The 15771-nt window shown below is 31.2% G+C and overlaps 2 protein-coding genes, 1 long non-coding RNA gene and 1 pseudogene across 3 annotated transcripts; 1 reads left to right on the top strand and 3 right to left on the bottom strand.

The window, feature by feature from the left end:
- Positions 1–2125: 2125 nt before the first annotated feature.
- On the bottom strand, positions 2126–2924 carry LOC130495879 (protein phosphatase inhibitor 2-like; annotated as a pseudogene).
- A 2569-nt stretch (positions 2925–5493) lies between these two features.
- LOC130496159 (uncharacterized) lies at positions 5494–7187 on the bottom strand. The gene is made up of 6 exons (XR_008935212.1): positions 6845–7187; positions 6707–6757; positions 6491–6611; positions 5928–6049; positions 5696–5796; positions 5494–5523 (listed from the first exon to the last, which is right to left on the bottom strand). It is a non-coding gene; the product is annotated as an uncharacterized LOC130496159 (long non-coding RNA).
- A 4255-nt stretch (positions 7188–11442) lies between these two features.
- LOC130496156 (protein VACUOLELESS GAMETOPHYTES-like) lies at positions 11443–12604 on the bottom strand. The gene has a single exon (XM_056987991.1). It carries the CDS (start codon positions 12481–12483, stop codon positions 11704–11706), a length of 780 nt encoding a protein of 259 aa, XP_056843971.1. The 5' UTR covers positions 12484–12604; the 3' UTR covers positions 11443–11703.
- Positions 12605–13647: 1043 nt separating this feature from the next.
- LOC130496624 (uncharacterized) lies at positions 13648–15600 on the top strand. The gene is made up of 7 exons (XM_056988841.1): positions 13648–13782; positions 13886–13972; positions 14244–14489; positions 14567–14725; positions 14805–14858; positions 14973–15119; positions 15223–15600. Exons 1-7 carry the CDS (start codon positions 13648–13650, stop codon positions 15598–15600), a joined length of 1206 nt encoding a protein of 401 aa, XP_056844821.1.
- The last annotated feature ends 171 nt before the right edge of the window (positions 15601–15771 follow it).

The raw sequence follows: 15771 nt of genomic DNA, 5'->3' as shown, positions 1-15771 counted from the left end.
ACCCTAAATCAGTTTATAAAATAATAAATCAGTTTATAAACTCTTATAAATCAATTTATAAAACCATCTCCTACACGCCGTGTTGATTCTGCTTGCCTTCTCGCCATTATTAGGATATCCCAGAAATGTTCATTTAACATTTGGTCGTGGGAACCCGAGTCTTTATTGGCTTAAGCTTCAAACCAAGACTCTCCTGAGACAGAAGCTGCGGTGAAATTCATGAGGCTTCATGTTCTGCAGGAAGACAAAGCATATCTCAGTTAGATACTCTTTAATGTCAGAAAGTCAAAAACTACAAATCTAACCTCTGATCTCGCAGAAAGAACATCTTGAAACTGCTTTGTAGCTCCCGTAAGTTTTGCTTAAAGTCATCCCAAAATGTTTATAATGGTTTATAAAAAATTATAAAGGGTTTAGAAAACCACTTAAACAGTTTTAATGGGTTTTGAAAGAGTTTATATATGGTTTATATAAAATTATAAAGGTTTCTAAAATAATATAAATATTTATAAAACTATTTACAAAAGCTTATAAAACCATTTATGAACCATTTGTAAAGTTTATAAGAGATTATAAAACCTTGTATCAACCTTCTATAAAGTTTATAAAACACATGTACATATTAGATAACTATTTATAAAGGTTTATCAAACTATTTAAAAAGATTTGTAAAACTATTTACAAGAAAATTATGAAAGCTTATAAATAATTTATAAGAGGTATGTATACTATTAATAAGAGTTTATAAAAACGTTATGAAAGCTTATATTCAATTTATAAGAGGTATTATTAGAATTGTATAGGTTTATAAATCAATTAAAAGAGTCTATAATCATTTAGAAAACCTTATAAAACAATTTATAATGGTTTGTATAATAATTAGTAAGAGTTTATAAGTGTATGTAAATAATTTATAAGGGTTTATAAAAATAATTTATAAGAGTTTATAAAAATAATTTATAAAGTTTATACACCATTATAAAGAATTATATAACAATTTATAAAGGCATTGACATAGTCAAAATAACAAGAAGAAAAGTAGAATAATGCTTTATGATAGTCAAGATTATGAATGAGGAGGAAAAAGTTACATGAAAACAGGATGCAAAACAATTTCATAATATAAAGGTATATAAATTAATTTCTAATAAACTGATTTGATTAATCGAGAGGTAACTCTGTTAAAAACGAGTTCCAACATTATCAACCAGAATTACGCTATTATTACATTTGTAAATCAACTTTATGGACTTCTGTGGAGTATAACGAGGAAAATTTATTAAATCAACTTTATGGACTTCTGTGGACATCTGATTTGATTTGATTAATCGAGAGGTAACTCTGTTAAACTGGTTGATAGCGAAATGAAACATCCGCGCGGTTGCGCGGATCATAGTTTAGTGGATTTTAATAATCAATGTGCATAATATTTTTATGTTTTCTGATGTATTTCTGAATCCATTAATAATTTAATTATTTTCCCTGAAAAATATATATCAACTTATACAAATTGAATAAAAATAATTTTACAATTCTAAGAGAACGAATCAATTTAAATGAAATTTAATAATTATTTAATTTTGAATTAATTTGAGCTCAGTTATATTAGCTCAATTTAAAAATATATGCCGTTCTATATACCAAAAATTAAAAAATGATCTGATCCAAACTATTATACATGAAATCACATGTATAATTAGAATAAATGTAATATTTTATTAATTTTTATAAACATATAAATTAAAATTATTTCAAGTTTTAGAACCAATGAAAGAAAGTTTTTAATTAGTATTATGATTTGATTATTTTATAAAATTTATATCCATGCCTGAGCACAGTTAAATCTTCTAGTGTTCTAAAAATCGGTCTAATCTGTTACTAACTGAGTAACTGTCCTTCGGCAAATCGAGAACTTAAACAAAACGATTTTTCTACACCGATTTCTGGGGCTAGGTGCCTAAACAATAAGCTCTTATAAAACGCCTAATTTCTGTCTAACGATTTGTTCAACATTGATCATAACCTATGTATTTCCCTACGCGGCTAGACCACATATCTAAGCATTATGTTTTAGGTGAAGAAAAACATGTACATGAGACATGTTTCATTCTTTATCATCCAAATATGTCGCAGTTTGTCTGTGTGCGCGTGTATGTTCCACTAGAACATACTAAGTAGCAAAAGTACGCTCAGACATTCTCTCTTGTTTAATAACTTTTCCTCGTTATACTCCACAGAAGTCCATAAAGTTGATTTACAAATGTAATAATAGCGTAATTCTGGTTAATAAATTAATTTCTAATAAACTGATTTGATTAATCGAGAGGTAACTCTGTTAAACATAGAGGAGAGTACACATTTGATTTAGCAGAGGTTGATATCAACTCGAGGATGAAACTCTCGTGGTTGCATTTAACTCTTTGTTAACGCCTTTGGTAGTGTGACGTGAGGTTGTTGCCTCTGGTTTACTGCCTGTCGCCATCATCTTCTTCCTCTTCTTCTACATAGAACGACCCTGTCAACCTGATGACCTCAGTTCCTTCACCTACTGAAACTCATCGTAATGTACTCTTCTGTGTTCGTTGAAACGTGCGTTTTTCTCACCATCCCCATCTGTGTCATTTGCACAGATGGGGATACAGAAACACATGGAGATGAGATCAAACAAATTAATAAAAACATGAAACTCAATATTTAGTTTGGTTTTGAGGAGGACTACCTTCATCATCTTGATCCATTGGATCTACTTCATCCTCCTCCTAAGACGAGCTCCAGCCACCAGAACCAGACCCCAGGTTAGTATGACTACTAGACAAGGCAGCCGCTGGCTGGTTGAGAACGATTCTCAGTTCTGCCGCACGTTGCATATCATCGACGCATTCGTCAAACGATCTTCCTCTAGGAGACACAGACCCTGACACAATCAATCAAGAAACACCCACAAATAGAAGGCATATTCTAAATTATGTTTCCTGGATTAAAAATTTATCAGAACCATCACTACAAGAAAATCTGGTAATAGCCACTATAAATTTTGTGGCTATTGATTGGTTTTTGTGGCTATTTGACTTATAACTACAAATAGCCACAAATATAATTCGTTGAGTATGAGCTTGTGGATATCAGTTGAATGCTGCTCTTTGTGGCTTTCTTTCTACGACATAGCCACAAATGATATTTGTAGCTAATATCCACAAATAGCAGCAAATGATCTTTGTAGCTATTTTAGCCACGAAAAACCATATTCTTAATAGTAAAAAATGTTTTATTTTCAAATAATAAAATCACAAATCCCAAAATAAATTATGAATAAAAATATAAAGTATTTATGCTTTTTGTTGTGGTCGAATATAAAATATGAATGCTATACTAATTTTTTATATATAATAAACTGATTTACGAAAACAAATTATTTATAGATTAATGTCAGTTTACAAATTAAACCATTTACTGACTAAATCAAATTAATTACAAAAGCTAAAACAAATTATTAAAAAAAAAAAAGAATAAACCAAAAAGAGCTAAACCTAAAAAAATTGTTCATCATCTTCTCCGCCGCGCCGCTTCTTTGCTTCGAGTTGACGGTGAGCACCACCGATTCTTTCTTCCTCTCGCTCCTCTTCTTCTTCCTCTTCCTAGATCGGCTCTTCTCCAACCAAAATCTCAAGCAGCTGTGACAGTGGAGTTTTGGCGTGGCGAGAACCATTCGCCGAGCACGGGATTTGTGACGGGAGTTTCAGGAACTCAATCGAAAAAGGTGAGCAGATGTCGACGTGCAAGAGAGAAAATGGGAAGTATATTGCATGTTTGTTTTTGAGAATTACAGAGGAAGAAGTAGTATAGTGGGGTTTGAAGACTGGAGTGAGAATGAGAAGAAGATGGGTAGCATTGACGGAAGAGAAGGAGAGAGCTGGGTAGCGTTGAAGAAAGAAGAAACGAATTGGATGAATCTGGGAGAAAGAGAAATAGAGAGATTGGTTAGATCTGAGAGAGAGGAAGAAACATACTATTAGAAGATAAAAGGAACAAAAGAAAAACAAGATTGGTTAAATCTAACCATTGAATCAAATGTCATAGACGGTGGATATGAAGTGGTGCGTGATCCCTGCCATCTTGATTCGACCAATAAGAATTAAGAGTTTTATTTAGTCAATTATTTTCCCCCAAATTTTCATTTACCCCCTGATTTATAATTTGCCCGGGAAACATATTTGGTGGTCAAACTTATAGATTTTCAGATTACCATGAATTGGCGTGTATTTAATAGTAGCTATATTTGTATTCTTTTCATTTAATTAAGATTTGTGTTGTAGATTATGATAAACAACTTTTTTATATTCAACACTGTTTATAAAATTATTTGATGACATTTGATTTACATAATGGTAAAACTTTAACAATTCTCTAGAGTTTATGATAAATGATAAAAAAAAATTAAGAATTTGATGTTTAGAGGTTTAGGGTATTCATAGAGTATGTATGTGATGATAGATTTTGGGGTTTGGCTTGAAGAACGAGATAGAGTTTGAAACGTGAGTATATATGAAACGTGAGATAGGTCATGGCCTAGAATGTGGTTAAGAGTCATAACAGGGGTTTTATTTTAAGTTAATAGATTTCAATTTCATGATAGAGAATATATATGTTACTTATATTTCTATTTAAGGTTTAGAGTTTGGAAAACTAGTTATATTTGAAATTTTTGTGATAATTTTTATTGTATCTACAAATTGTGAATTTTATTTTAGTGTTGGATTTTTTCAAATAAATATTCTTTTTTAATTCTTTAAAAATATAAAATTTTAGAGTTTAGGAAATATTTAGGGTTTCAGTTTTCTGTGAATAGCTATAAATTATATTGTGTCTACTTAATTCCACAATTTCTACCGTAGCTATTAGTAGATATTAATTTCCACAAAATAAATTGTGATTATTTGTGGCTAACTTTCTTCAAATAGCTACGAAACATAATTTGTAACTATTTAGCTACAAATATCTACGTGATAGACACAAAATTTTGTTTGTTGCTATTTTGTGGTTATTTGTGACTGAAAAATTTTAGCCACAAATTTTTTGTTGCCGATTTGTGGATATATGCAGTTTTTCTTGTAGTGGATCTCTAGCTAATCATACATCTAGAATGAAAGATTTTCAAATCAACCAACTAAAGCAAGCACAAGATTCCCCCAGAAAAGAGTACCAATTGTTACTTCCTATATGAGTTTCATATAATTTTTACTTATGATTGAATCTTCCGTCAAAATGGGGATGACCTTCCGAACAGGCCATGTGATTGAATCTTCCACGGCATCCTGTATTGTTTCCTGTTACATATCAACTTTATGGTAAGCTTCATATGCCCCAGGGCATAAAAGAACATCTAACAAAGCACAGCATTGCATCAGTAGCGTCATGTGGAACGCTGGGTGAGAAAATGAGATAGAAAAGGAAAAGAAAACTAGAAACGTAGACTATAGTTTTATCAAAAAAAAAAACAACCTTAAGGGTGAAGTCCAATTTTTTCTGCAACACAAAATTTTGGATGTCTTAAGCTAAACAACATACAACAGAGACTTTTATGCACACACAATTGCATGCTCAGTTATGCACGTAAAAGAATGTAACAACATTAAACAAAACTAAAGAAAAAACATTTATGAAAATAACAGCTTCAAATGTTTCAGAGGACACCAACCTTTTCTCTAAGAGAAACACTGACAGCTCCAAAGCAAGGAAACTCATCAACCAATGGCCTAAAATCAGCCTGAAAACACCAGTGAATCCAATATTTTTCACCTAGAAAACAGACAATACGATATCAGTTGTAGTCAGCTGCTTATCATGGAGCAAACTAGAAAAGCTACAAACAAAACATCAGTATGACTTCACATGCTCTGCAAGGCAGGCATGAGGTACATGTCCTGTACCTGAACTGGAAGAGATACACAACCTAAGGTCTTGATGCCAAGTACTATATTTGGATTCCCATCCCAATTCATATCAAGCTCCATGGTCATCCCATTTTCATCACCTTCTATAATGGAAACACCTACAGAAACACCAAGGAGCACAAGCAATCTCATAAACTGTAAAGCAACGGCAAAGTATTAGTTTAAGATTATGGCTCTTATTTTTGCAAACTTTGAAAACACTATCCACAGAAATGTAAAGCATACCGCGGCCATTGAATATTAGTTTTCCAGTTTAATATAAACCATTTCTCATTCTTTTTATTCACTTGAATATAAATTTTCCCTTGGACATGATACAGTTACTAACTTACTATCAAGTAAAAGTAGGTTACAAAGTGGAGAAGCGTTGAAAACATAAACAATCTCGACTAAGAATCCAAGCTCACGATGGACTCACACCAAACCGAAAAGTTCAAAAGCAAAGAGATTTCAACGCCAACTCAAATTGATTCAATTTGCACAAGTTTTAGTTACCTCACAAACACAAAAAAAAAACATTACATTTAAACAAAGCAAACCTGTAAACTGAGGCGCCACGGTACCGAGAGTAAGCTTAGAAAATGTCAAGGAGGCAACAACGGCAGGTCTATATTGCTCGAGATCCGGCTCTACGGATGCCCTTATAAGCACAGAGGCTGCCTAAAAACTCCAATGAACAGGAAAGAAAACCTCTTTAGAAAAAAATATCTTCATAAAAATGTCACAATATCAAATCTCTCTCTCATTCAACATACCTCATCAACATAAGGCCAGATCTTAGTCAAGTGATGGTTCAGCCAAGTCAACTGAAGTAAAACAAAAACGCCAAAAGTGAACACCAATTCGCAAAAAAAAAGGAAGAAGCTTTATACTCAATTAGGGGAGACTTTAACTTCTGACGCTCGGAGAAAACGACCCAGGAAGAATAAAACTCAGCGGGGAGAAGCTTCCTTGAATCTATTGGTCTTGACGAAGCCGATGATGATTGTGATTCCCACGGCGAGTCCGATCACAAGTTGAGGAAGCTTCAGATCTGACCAATTTAAAATCTCCAGACACAGATCGAAGTATGTCGCCAGAGCTCGTCTTCCTTCACCGGATCTCTTTGTTTTTCGTCGGAGCTATTCGTTCTTCTTCGTCGGAGATCTTTCTTTTTCTCTAGAGCTTCTCCGTGTTTTCCGTGTACAATCTTCCTCCGAGTCGTTGAATTTAGCCAGAGTCGTCGAATTTCACCGGAGTCGTCGAATATCGCCGGAGAGACCTTTGCCGTAGTCGTCGAATATAATCATCAATCTGAGAAATTTTAAAATCGTGCAGGAGAAGATATGTTTGTGTTTGATCAGCTAAGGGTACAATGGTACTTTATCTATTAAAATTTTAAGGGTAAAGTTGATTAGTGTAAATTTAAAAAGTGGTATCATGAAAGTGATATTTGTGGTAATTTCCCTTATATGTTTTGGATGATTAATATCTAAAAAATAATTTTGTGAAATAATTATTAATTTTCAAAATTAATTCGAACTTCAAAATCCATATACTAAAACGTTTAATATAAAAAAAAGAATTAAGTGTATTGACTTAAATCGTATCCAATCTATGATAGATTTATTAGACCTAAAATATAAATTTATTTAGAAAAATTTGCTTCTATATACATACAAAATCTCGATTTAATTATCTAAAATGCATTCTCATTCCTCATCTATCTTTATATATCTGTTTAACTTCTAACTAAAAATCTAATTTATTTTTTGGTTATTTGAAAAATAAGTTATTTTATTTATGTTTTTGAATATTTTAGATCTACTTTTTGAAATGAAAAAAAATCTTGTAAATCATATTTGGAAAATTATTATGTGCACAATCGGTTAACATTAAATGATATTGATTGTTGCTTAAAATTATTTTAGGAAATCTTTTTAAATAAAATCTTATATTAACAAGTAACATGACAATGTCATTGTAAATAATTCAAATAACTAAAGACATACAGTGAAACCTATATAAATTAATAATGTTGGGACTACATCAAACTATAATTTTTTTATTAATTTATAAAGATTATTAATTTATCGAAATACTAATTGAACCAAAAACTCAATTTGAAACTATGAAATTATATTAATTTATAGAGATATTAATTTATAGATTATTAATTTAAAGAAGTTATACTGTAATTTTATGAAGGATTCTGATTTAATATTATGGATGTATTTTTTAAAACTAGATAAACTAAATTAACATATAAATTTGTAATGCATATATATAAGTTAGTTACTAGTATCAAAAATTTAGTAGTATCATCAATTTTTATATTTTTTTGACTAATTCAGTATTGTTATAATTTAGTAGCATCATCAGTTTTTTATATCGTTGATCATTAACACAAGTCAATTTGTTTGTTTATTTTTTGGCAAGTAAAAGAATGTTGTAAAAAAAGCAAAATATCAATTTAACATATTTCCAAAAATTATACTCCTAATAAACTAACATTGTCTGTGTCTTTTCCAAAAAACTTGAATAAAATTTTATGCTCGAATTTGAAGAGAGATATTTTTTTTTTTGAAATTTAATTTGAGGGAGATATTAAAAAAAAAAAGATTGTATCAGTTTAGGAGATTAGAGGAATGTTTTCTTATTTTAGTTTTGGTGTAGATTGTAAATTTCTGAGAGACAATCAAGAATGCAATTATGCAATTGTTTTACATATTAACAAACACCCATCTCAAAATCGTTTCAATATGCTCGATTTGAAGTGTAACGTTTGGGCGGATATAAATGTAAGAATAAATCTTTAAAATCTGTAATTATTGGACGAATATAAATGCAACCAAGTTTAAACAAAGCAAGAAAATGTACATTTCGACGTAAACAACATATTCCGAAAAAATTTGTTCCAAAAAGAAAAAAATATTCAGAAAATATACAAATACACACTCACACACATACACAGTTTTTTTATTTCCGAAAAGAAACTTTATCAAAGAAAGAATCAATCACACATCTTCATATATAATATTATATAATATACTTCCTTGTTGTTTTTTTTTTTTTTTTGTAAAAATGTTAAATAATATACTTCCTTGTTGATCACCAATAGCATCTCCGCTTTGGATGATCCCAAAGATCAAGCGCAGCCTCATTCGCATCATTCATAATACGTGCCTCTAGCTGCATAGCTGCCATCTCGTCCTGACACTACAAGAAAAACATCGATATTCTGAGGGACATACCGAGGGAAAATGAGTTCTTCGGAATTTTCTGACGAAAAATCGAGGAAATACGAGGAAACCAAGAAATGTGGTTTCCCTCGGTATTTCCTCGAAAAATTTCGAGGAAATTGCGAGGAAGACACATTTCCTCGGTATTTTTTGAGGGAATACCGAGGGACAATAGGATTTCCTCGAAATTTCTTCGGAATGTCCTTTCACGGTTGAGGGATTTGATTTAAAACCCCTTGTTCGTCGAAATACCCTCGAAATATTTCGAGGAAATTTCGACGAAACAAATGATTTTCGGTATTTCCTCGAAATTCCCTCACAATATTCCGAGGGAATTTCGAGGAATAAGGGGTTTTAAACCGAAAACAACGTTTTGCGGATTGAATAACATGTATATAACCTTCATTAAGTGTCTTAGGCAGATTATGAAGTCAAAACTTTAGGGTTTTAAACCGAAAATAATGTTTTGCGGATTGAACGAAAACCACACAACATAAGAGAAACACTTATACATTTTAATAAACGTTAAAGGGAATACTTACAATTATTTTTGTAATTGTGTTATTTCATTGTTTATGAGGAAACATTGAAACATACTAATGAGGTTTCTTTGTATAGATGATCATAAACAATGAAATAACATAATTACAAAAATAATTGTAAGTTTTAAATACTTACAATTATTTTTGTAATTGTGTTATTTCATTGTTTATGATCATCTATACAAAGAAACCTCATTAGTATGAATTATATTTGTATAAGAAATGACATAGAAGAAAAAAAATCGATGTTTTCAAAACCTCAAACCCTGTTTCCTCGGAATTTCCTCACAATATTGTGAGGAAATTTCGAGGAACCTGCTTTCAAACCCTGTTTCCTCGAAATTTCCTCACAATATTGTGAGGAAATTTCGAGGAACCTGCTTTCCTCGGAATATTTTTCATTAACCCGGCAATCCTAGCCGCCAAACATTTCGCGAAAATTAGATTAGAAGATTTCGAGGAAATTTCGAGGAACCTTATTAAATTTTGTGAGGAAATTCCGACGGACAGTGTCCATCGGACGTCTCATAAATTAGGTTTTACGTTCTTCTCTTCCCCATTTCTCTCTGCCTCTCCTCTCTTCCTCTCCTCTCTTGCGCGGCCTCCTTCCTCTCCTCTCTTCCTCTGCGCGGCAAATCCCCTCTCTTCCTCTCCTCTCTTCCTCTCCTCTCTTCCTATCATGTAAGTTCATCTCTCTTCTCTTCCTCTCTTCATAGATCGATTCTTTGGATGTTAGATCTCGAAATTTAGGTTGTTAGAAAAGAAATTCTAGGATTGAATGGATAGCTTAGGATTTTCAAGTTTGGATTGTTGTTTGGATTGTTGTTATATATTTTTTTAGTTCTTTTGTGTTTTGGGTAAAATTCAAAATGTTTTTCATGTTTTAAAACGTTTTTTGATTTTTAAAAATGTGTATATGATTTTTTAAAACGTTTTTTGATTTTTTAAAACGTTTTTTTTTTTTTTAAAAATGTGTATATGATTTTTTAAAACGTTTTTGAATTTTTAAAACGTTTTTTGATTTTTAAAACTATTTTTTATATATTAAAACTATTTTGTACTTATTAAACTATTTTTATATATTAAAACTATTTTTGTAATTATTAAACTATTTTATATATATTAAAACTTTTTTTGTAATTATGAAATTGTTGTTTTATTTTTTTCGATTTATTTTGTGTTTTGGTTAAAATTCAAAACGTTTTTCATGTTTTAAAACGTTTTTTGATTTTTTAAAACGTTTTTTGACTTTTAAAAATGTGTATATGATTTTTTAATACGTTTTTGTAATTACTAAACTATTTTTTATATATTTAACCTCCTTTTATATATTTAAATTATTTTTGTAATTATTAAACTATTTTTATATATATTAAAACGTTTTTTAAAGTTTACAGTAATAATAAAACGTTTTTTATAAATTTTAAAAAATATTTAAAAACCCTTTTCTATATTTATAAACGATTTGTAATTTTTTATAAATATATATATATATATATATATATATGTATAAATCATGTATACTAAAAACTATATATAGTAATTATTAAAATATTTTTTATATATTTATATTTTTGTGATTAAAAACTATTTTTGGATTTTTAAAATTTTTATTTATTAAAACTAATTTTTAATATATTTTAATTTGTACAATTTTGAATAATATTATCTAATATATTTTCAATTTCAATTTTTATTTTATATTTTATATTTTCGAATTTCATTAAAAAAATTAATATTTTTTTTTATTTATTTTTTTGAAAATTCTGAGGAAAGGGTTCCCTCAGAATATTTCGACGACCACGTCCGTAGGAAAATTTTGAGGACTTTTGTGACGAATCCTCGTCCTCACAATTTCCTCGGAATACTGTTCCTCGAAATTCCGTCAGAAAATTTCGAGGAAATTTCGAGGGAAAATGAAATTTCGAGGAGTTTTTTCCGAGGACCTTTTTTCTCGGTATGTCGTCGGAATACGGTTATTCCGACGACTTACTGAGGAAAAAGTCCCTCAGTATCTGCGTGTTTTCTTGTAGTGTGAGCCTTCATCAAAGACTTTATCCTAGAAGCTGGAGAACTGGCTTCTCCTTCTTCCTCTGCTTCTTCCTCCTCACTTGATTCTTGATCTTCGTATGCCGCACATGAATGCACATGTGTTCCATAGTCACATCCTATGCAGTAATACCCCCAGAGATCTTCAGAAATAGTCTCTTCGCAAGCGCTGCAAACGAAGGTCGTGTCTTCACGACCCTTACACGGTGTGCAATAAAGAAGAGTGAGTGGATGCTCATGATCTTCACGCTCTATGGCCTCAGGGAGAAACGCACATCCCACATGAAGATTGTACTTGCAGTTGGAGCAATGGTAAGTGAATCCAGATCCGTATTGGTCACATGCGTCGCAGGTGTAGGCGGATTGGCCATCTGGTGGGGAATAAAGCAAGGTCAAAGGGTGGTCCTGGTGAGACTTGTGATTGGTCTCACCAGGTAGGTCGAAACATGACTTGTGTAATAAGTAATCGCATTCCGACTTCGTACACTTGAAAGCTTGCCCGATAAGATCGAGCTCGCATCCAGAGCAAACGGTCTCATCGTCTTCTTTGGCTTTAAAGACACGCAATGGATGGTTGTGACTCTGGTGCCTCACAGATTGGCGAGTAACAGGTTTGGCCTTTGGTTTTCTTGAAGCCATATATAGAATGTTTTTGATTATGAGTTTGGTTTTAGTGTTTTGTGGGACAAGGATGTTGAGGTATATATACCAAAATGGCATAATCTGATGAATTTTATGCGTTGGTTTAATTGAGGATTATTAATTAACCAAGTCGCTGTATCATGCGGGTTTCGCTAATTTAAGAATGTTTCATTATATGGTATGATGATGTGTATATGTATCTTATATATGTATTGAAGATCGTTGACATTTGAACTAATTTGGGAAGACCGTTGACATTTGAACTTAGTTGGGCTGCAAAGTTAAAGACTAATTAAGAGACAAAAGTAGTATCCGTAGACGCGGTTTGGTTTAATCTAAGATAAAGATAACTTGTAGACACGGAGATTCTAATTAACATCTGGTTGTAATTAGCAACTTGGTATATCTTATACATACGTTTAAGTTCAATCTCTCTAAGTTAATGCTAATTATCTTCTGCAACTTTGTTTAAGTTTAGCATCGTTCAAGTATTGACGTAGGAATACCTATACAAACAATGGATACACATAAAACAGAAAACTTACTTTTGTGTAAATCGCATTTTGGAAGATAGGATCAAAGAAAAAAAACGTCAAACTAACGTAATGGAGCAAAATTAATTAAATATATAAACGTTATTGCACTGAATCAGTTTCACTTTAAATCAAAGAGCTTTCACTATCATACAGGATGCCAAACATTTAAGATCTTATATATCGTGCATAAAGACATATTCGTCAAAATCTGAAGGAAAGTAACAAACAGGTTCCAGTTTGTCATGTAACTACAAAACCTTTTACAAAACAGTATTTTCATTATTTTTCTACTAAAATTGTATTTACTTGATAAATGTCAACACAACTTATCATATTTTGTAATCTTTAATTATTAACATCTGTCCGAATCTGTATATTACATTAATTAATTTTGTATACGACTAAAAGGAAATTAGTTTTTAACAACAAAAGGAAATTATAATCTATTTAAAGGCACAATATATATATATGCTATAATTGGATTTTGTTTTCTATTCTAATTAAGTTTCTTTATTTTTATTAATAATAATAAAAATATTGAGATTTTCTTGTGAAAATTGGTAAAGATAACGTGACCTTTCTCTCTTTTTTTTTGGTGTAACGTGACCTTTCTTTGATATATATAAAGCATTTAGCTCAATAATCTATCAACCAAATACCGTGAAGCACTTAAAAAAAACATTTTGTATACACTTAGTAAGATCGAATGATGGCAAGCTTTGTGCTCATCATTATAGTCATAGCGACAATAGTAACCGGAAATGAGTTCTCCAATATTGACGATGCTCAAGTAGATCGACTTTTGAAAAAACTTAACAAACATGCTCTTAAGTCCATCAAGGTTAATTATACTTGTGAATTTACACATAACTATACATAACTAATTTTTCTATCTTTGTTAATCGTTAATCTCTAGTTGCATACATTGGATAATCTTTGTGTAGAGTCCGGATGGAGATATTATAGACTGCGTTCATATGAAAAACCATCCCATTTATGATCATCCTTTATTCAGAAACCACACCATTCAGGTTAGAAAATCACTTCTTTTTACCGTGATTATTATTACAATTACTTTTATAACATAAAATCTAACATTTGGTTCGTAGCTTTTTTAAAACTAAAAGCCAGCATTCACTATTTTTTGTGACAAGTCTATAAATCTAAATTATCTTTCCAAAAAAGTAACTTTGGACATAAACTTAGATCTATTAATACTATTCTAAATGGTAAACTAAGTGTTTTGGTTATCATATCTAATGATTAACTTGTTATTATTGTTTTAACATTGTTGTGTTGAAGATGAGACCAAGTACTTTCCCAAAAGAATGGAACAACGAATCTTTAAACACCCAAAACAAATCTAATGTGGTGACTCAACTTTGGAGAACCAATGGAAGATGTCCAAAAAATAGTATTCCAATCATAAGAACTAGAAGAGAAGATATATTACGAGAAAAATCGATGAGAACATATGGAAAAAAGGAACCTAACAGCTTCCCTCAACCTAAACCAGACAATAAACCTAGAACCAAGCGCACACATTCGGTACATATATCTCACATTTAATCACTTTCAAACTCATCATAACTTGTTCTTAAATACGTATGCGTATGTATATATAGCACTCTGTATTGGTTACAAAAGGAAGGTTTCATGGAGCTAAGGCGACTATAAGCTTATGGAAGCCTTACGTACAAACACTAAGAGAGTTCAGCCTAGCACAGATATGGCTTGTATCTGGCACTTCTAGAGACACTAACAGCATCGAAGCTGGATGGCAGGTTCTTGATTTGTTCTTATAACTGATGTATTTATATTTTTTTTATTTACTTATTGTTAATGGAAATTGTTATTAATTAGGTGTATAAAGGTTTGTATGGTGATTACAACCCCAGATATTTTGTTTACTGGACTGTGAGTTAAATATTTTTAACATTGTTTTGAATTATTTATTTTTTTATTGGTTAGTCATATTATTTACTTAAAGAGAACCAATTTTTCTTGGTGTTGATTGGGAATACTAAACAGGCCGATGGATATCAGGATACTGGCTGCTACAATCTTAAGTGTCCAGGCTTTGTTCTTGTAAGTCAAGACTTTGCCATAGGTGCAGCCGTTAGTCCTGTCTCCAGCGTCGGTGGTGCTCAATATCAGATTCCAACATCTATATGGAGGGTTAATAATTCAAATTAATAATTCGAAATACCTTTAATATGTTAGCAAGAATTCTCTTATAGACATTCAAATTAACAATGTATACTTTGTTATATTATTATAGGACACACGTTCAGGACACTGGTGGTTAAAAGTATATGACAATATATTTGTCGGGTATTGGCCTTCCTCCTTGTTTACTACTCTAAAAGATGTTGCAACAGATGTGAATTGGGGAGGAGAAATAACTAATTATAGAGATGGATCACAACATACAACAACGAAGATGGGGAGTGGACGCTTTGCAGAGGAAGGATATGAGAAGGCTAGTTACTTCAAAAATATTGAGATAGTTGATGAGGGTGAAATTATGAAACCACCTGTGGGAACTTCTTCTTTTATGAGTGAAGAAAATTGTTACAATATCAAACCTGGCACTGATGTTCATTGGGGGGTTTACTTTTTCTTTGGTGGTCCTGGTCGAAATCCTAAGTGTAAATGACTCAGCTAAGTCACTATTAATTTACTATATCATCATATGGTACTTATGGGTTGTTACAAAAACATTGTAAGAGAATCTGACTCTTAATAACATATATAGAAGAAGCCATATTAGTTACATTCCATTATAGTTTTTTGTTATCTGTTTTCTATCAATCAAAACGAATAAAGC

Source organism: Raphanus sativus, chromosome 6 (assembly GCF_000801105.2).
Source record: "Raphanus sativus cultivar WK10039 chromosome 6, ASM80110v3, whole genome shotgun sequence".
NCBI lineage: Eukaryota > Viridiplantae > Streptophyta > Magnoliopsida > Brassicales > Brassicaceae > Raphanus > Raphanus sativus.
Note: the sequence above shows the minus strand (reverse complement) of the source record. Positions and strands in the feature narration are given on the sequence as shown.

What these genes read in the sequence shown, in the direction of transcription:
- LOC130496624 (XM_056988841.1), top strand. Translation starts at nt 13,648, where the DNA reads ATGATGGCAAGCTTTGTGCTCATCATTATAGTCATAGCGACAATAGTA. An exon ending in GAACCAAGCGCACACATTCG is followed by an intron (nt 14,490 to 14,566) that starts GTACATATATCT and finishes ATGTATATATAG; the next exon opens with CACTCTGTATTGGTTACAAA. An exon ending in GCATCGAAGCTGGATGGCAG is followed by an intron (nt 14,726 to 14,804) that starts GTTCTTGATTTG and finishes GTTATTAATTAG; the next exon opens with GTGTATAAAGGTTTGTATGG.
- LOC130496156 (XM_056987991.1), bottom strand. Translation starts at nt 12,483, where the DNA reads ATGCCATTTTGGTATATATACCTCAACATCCTTGTCCCACAAAACACT.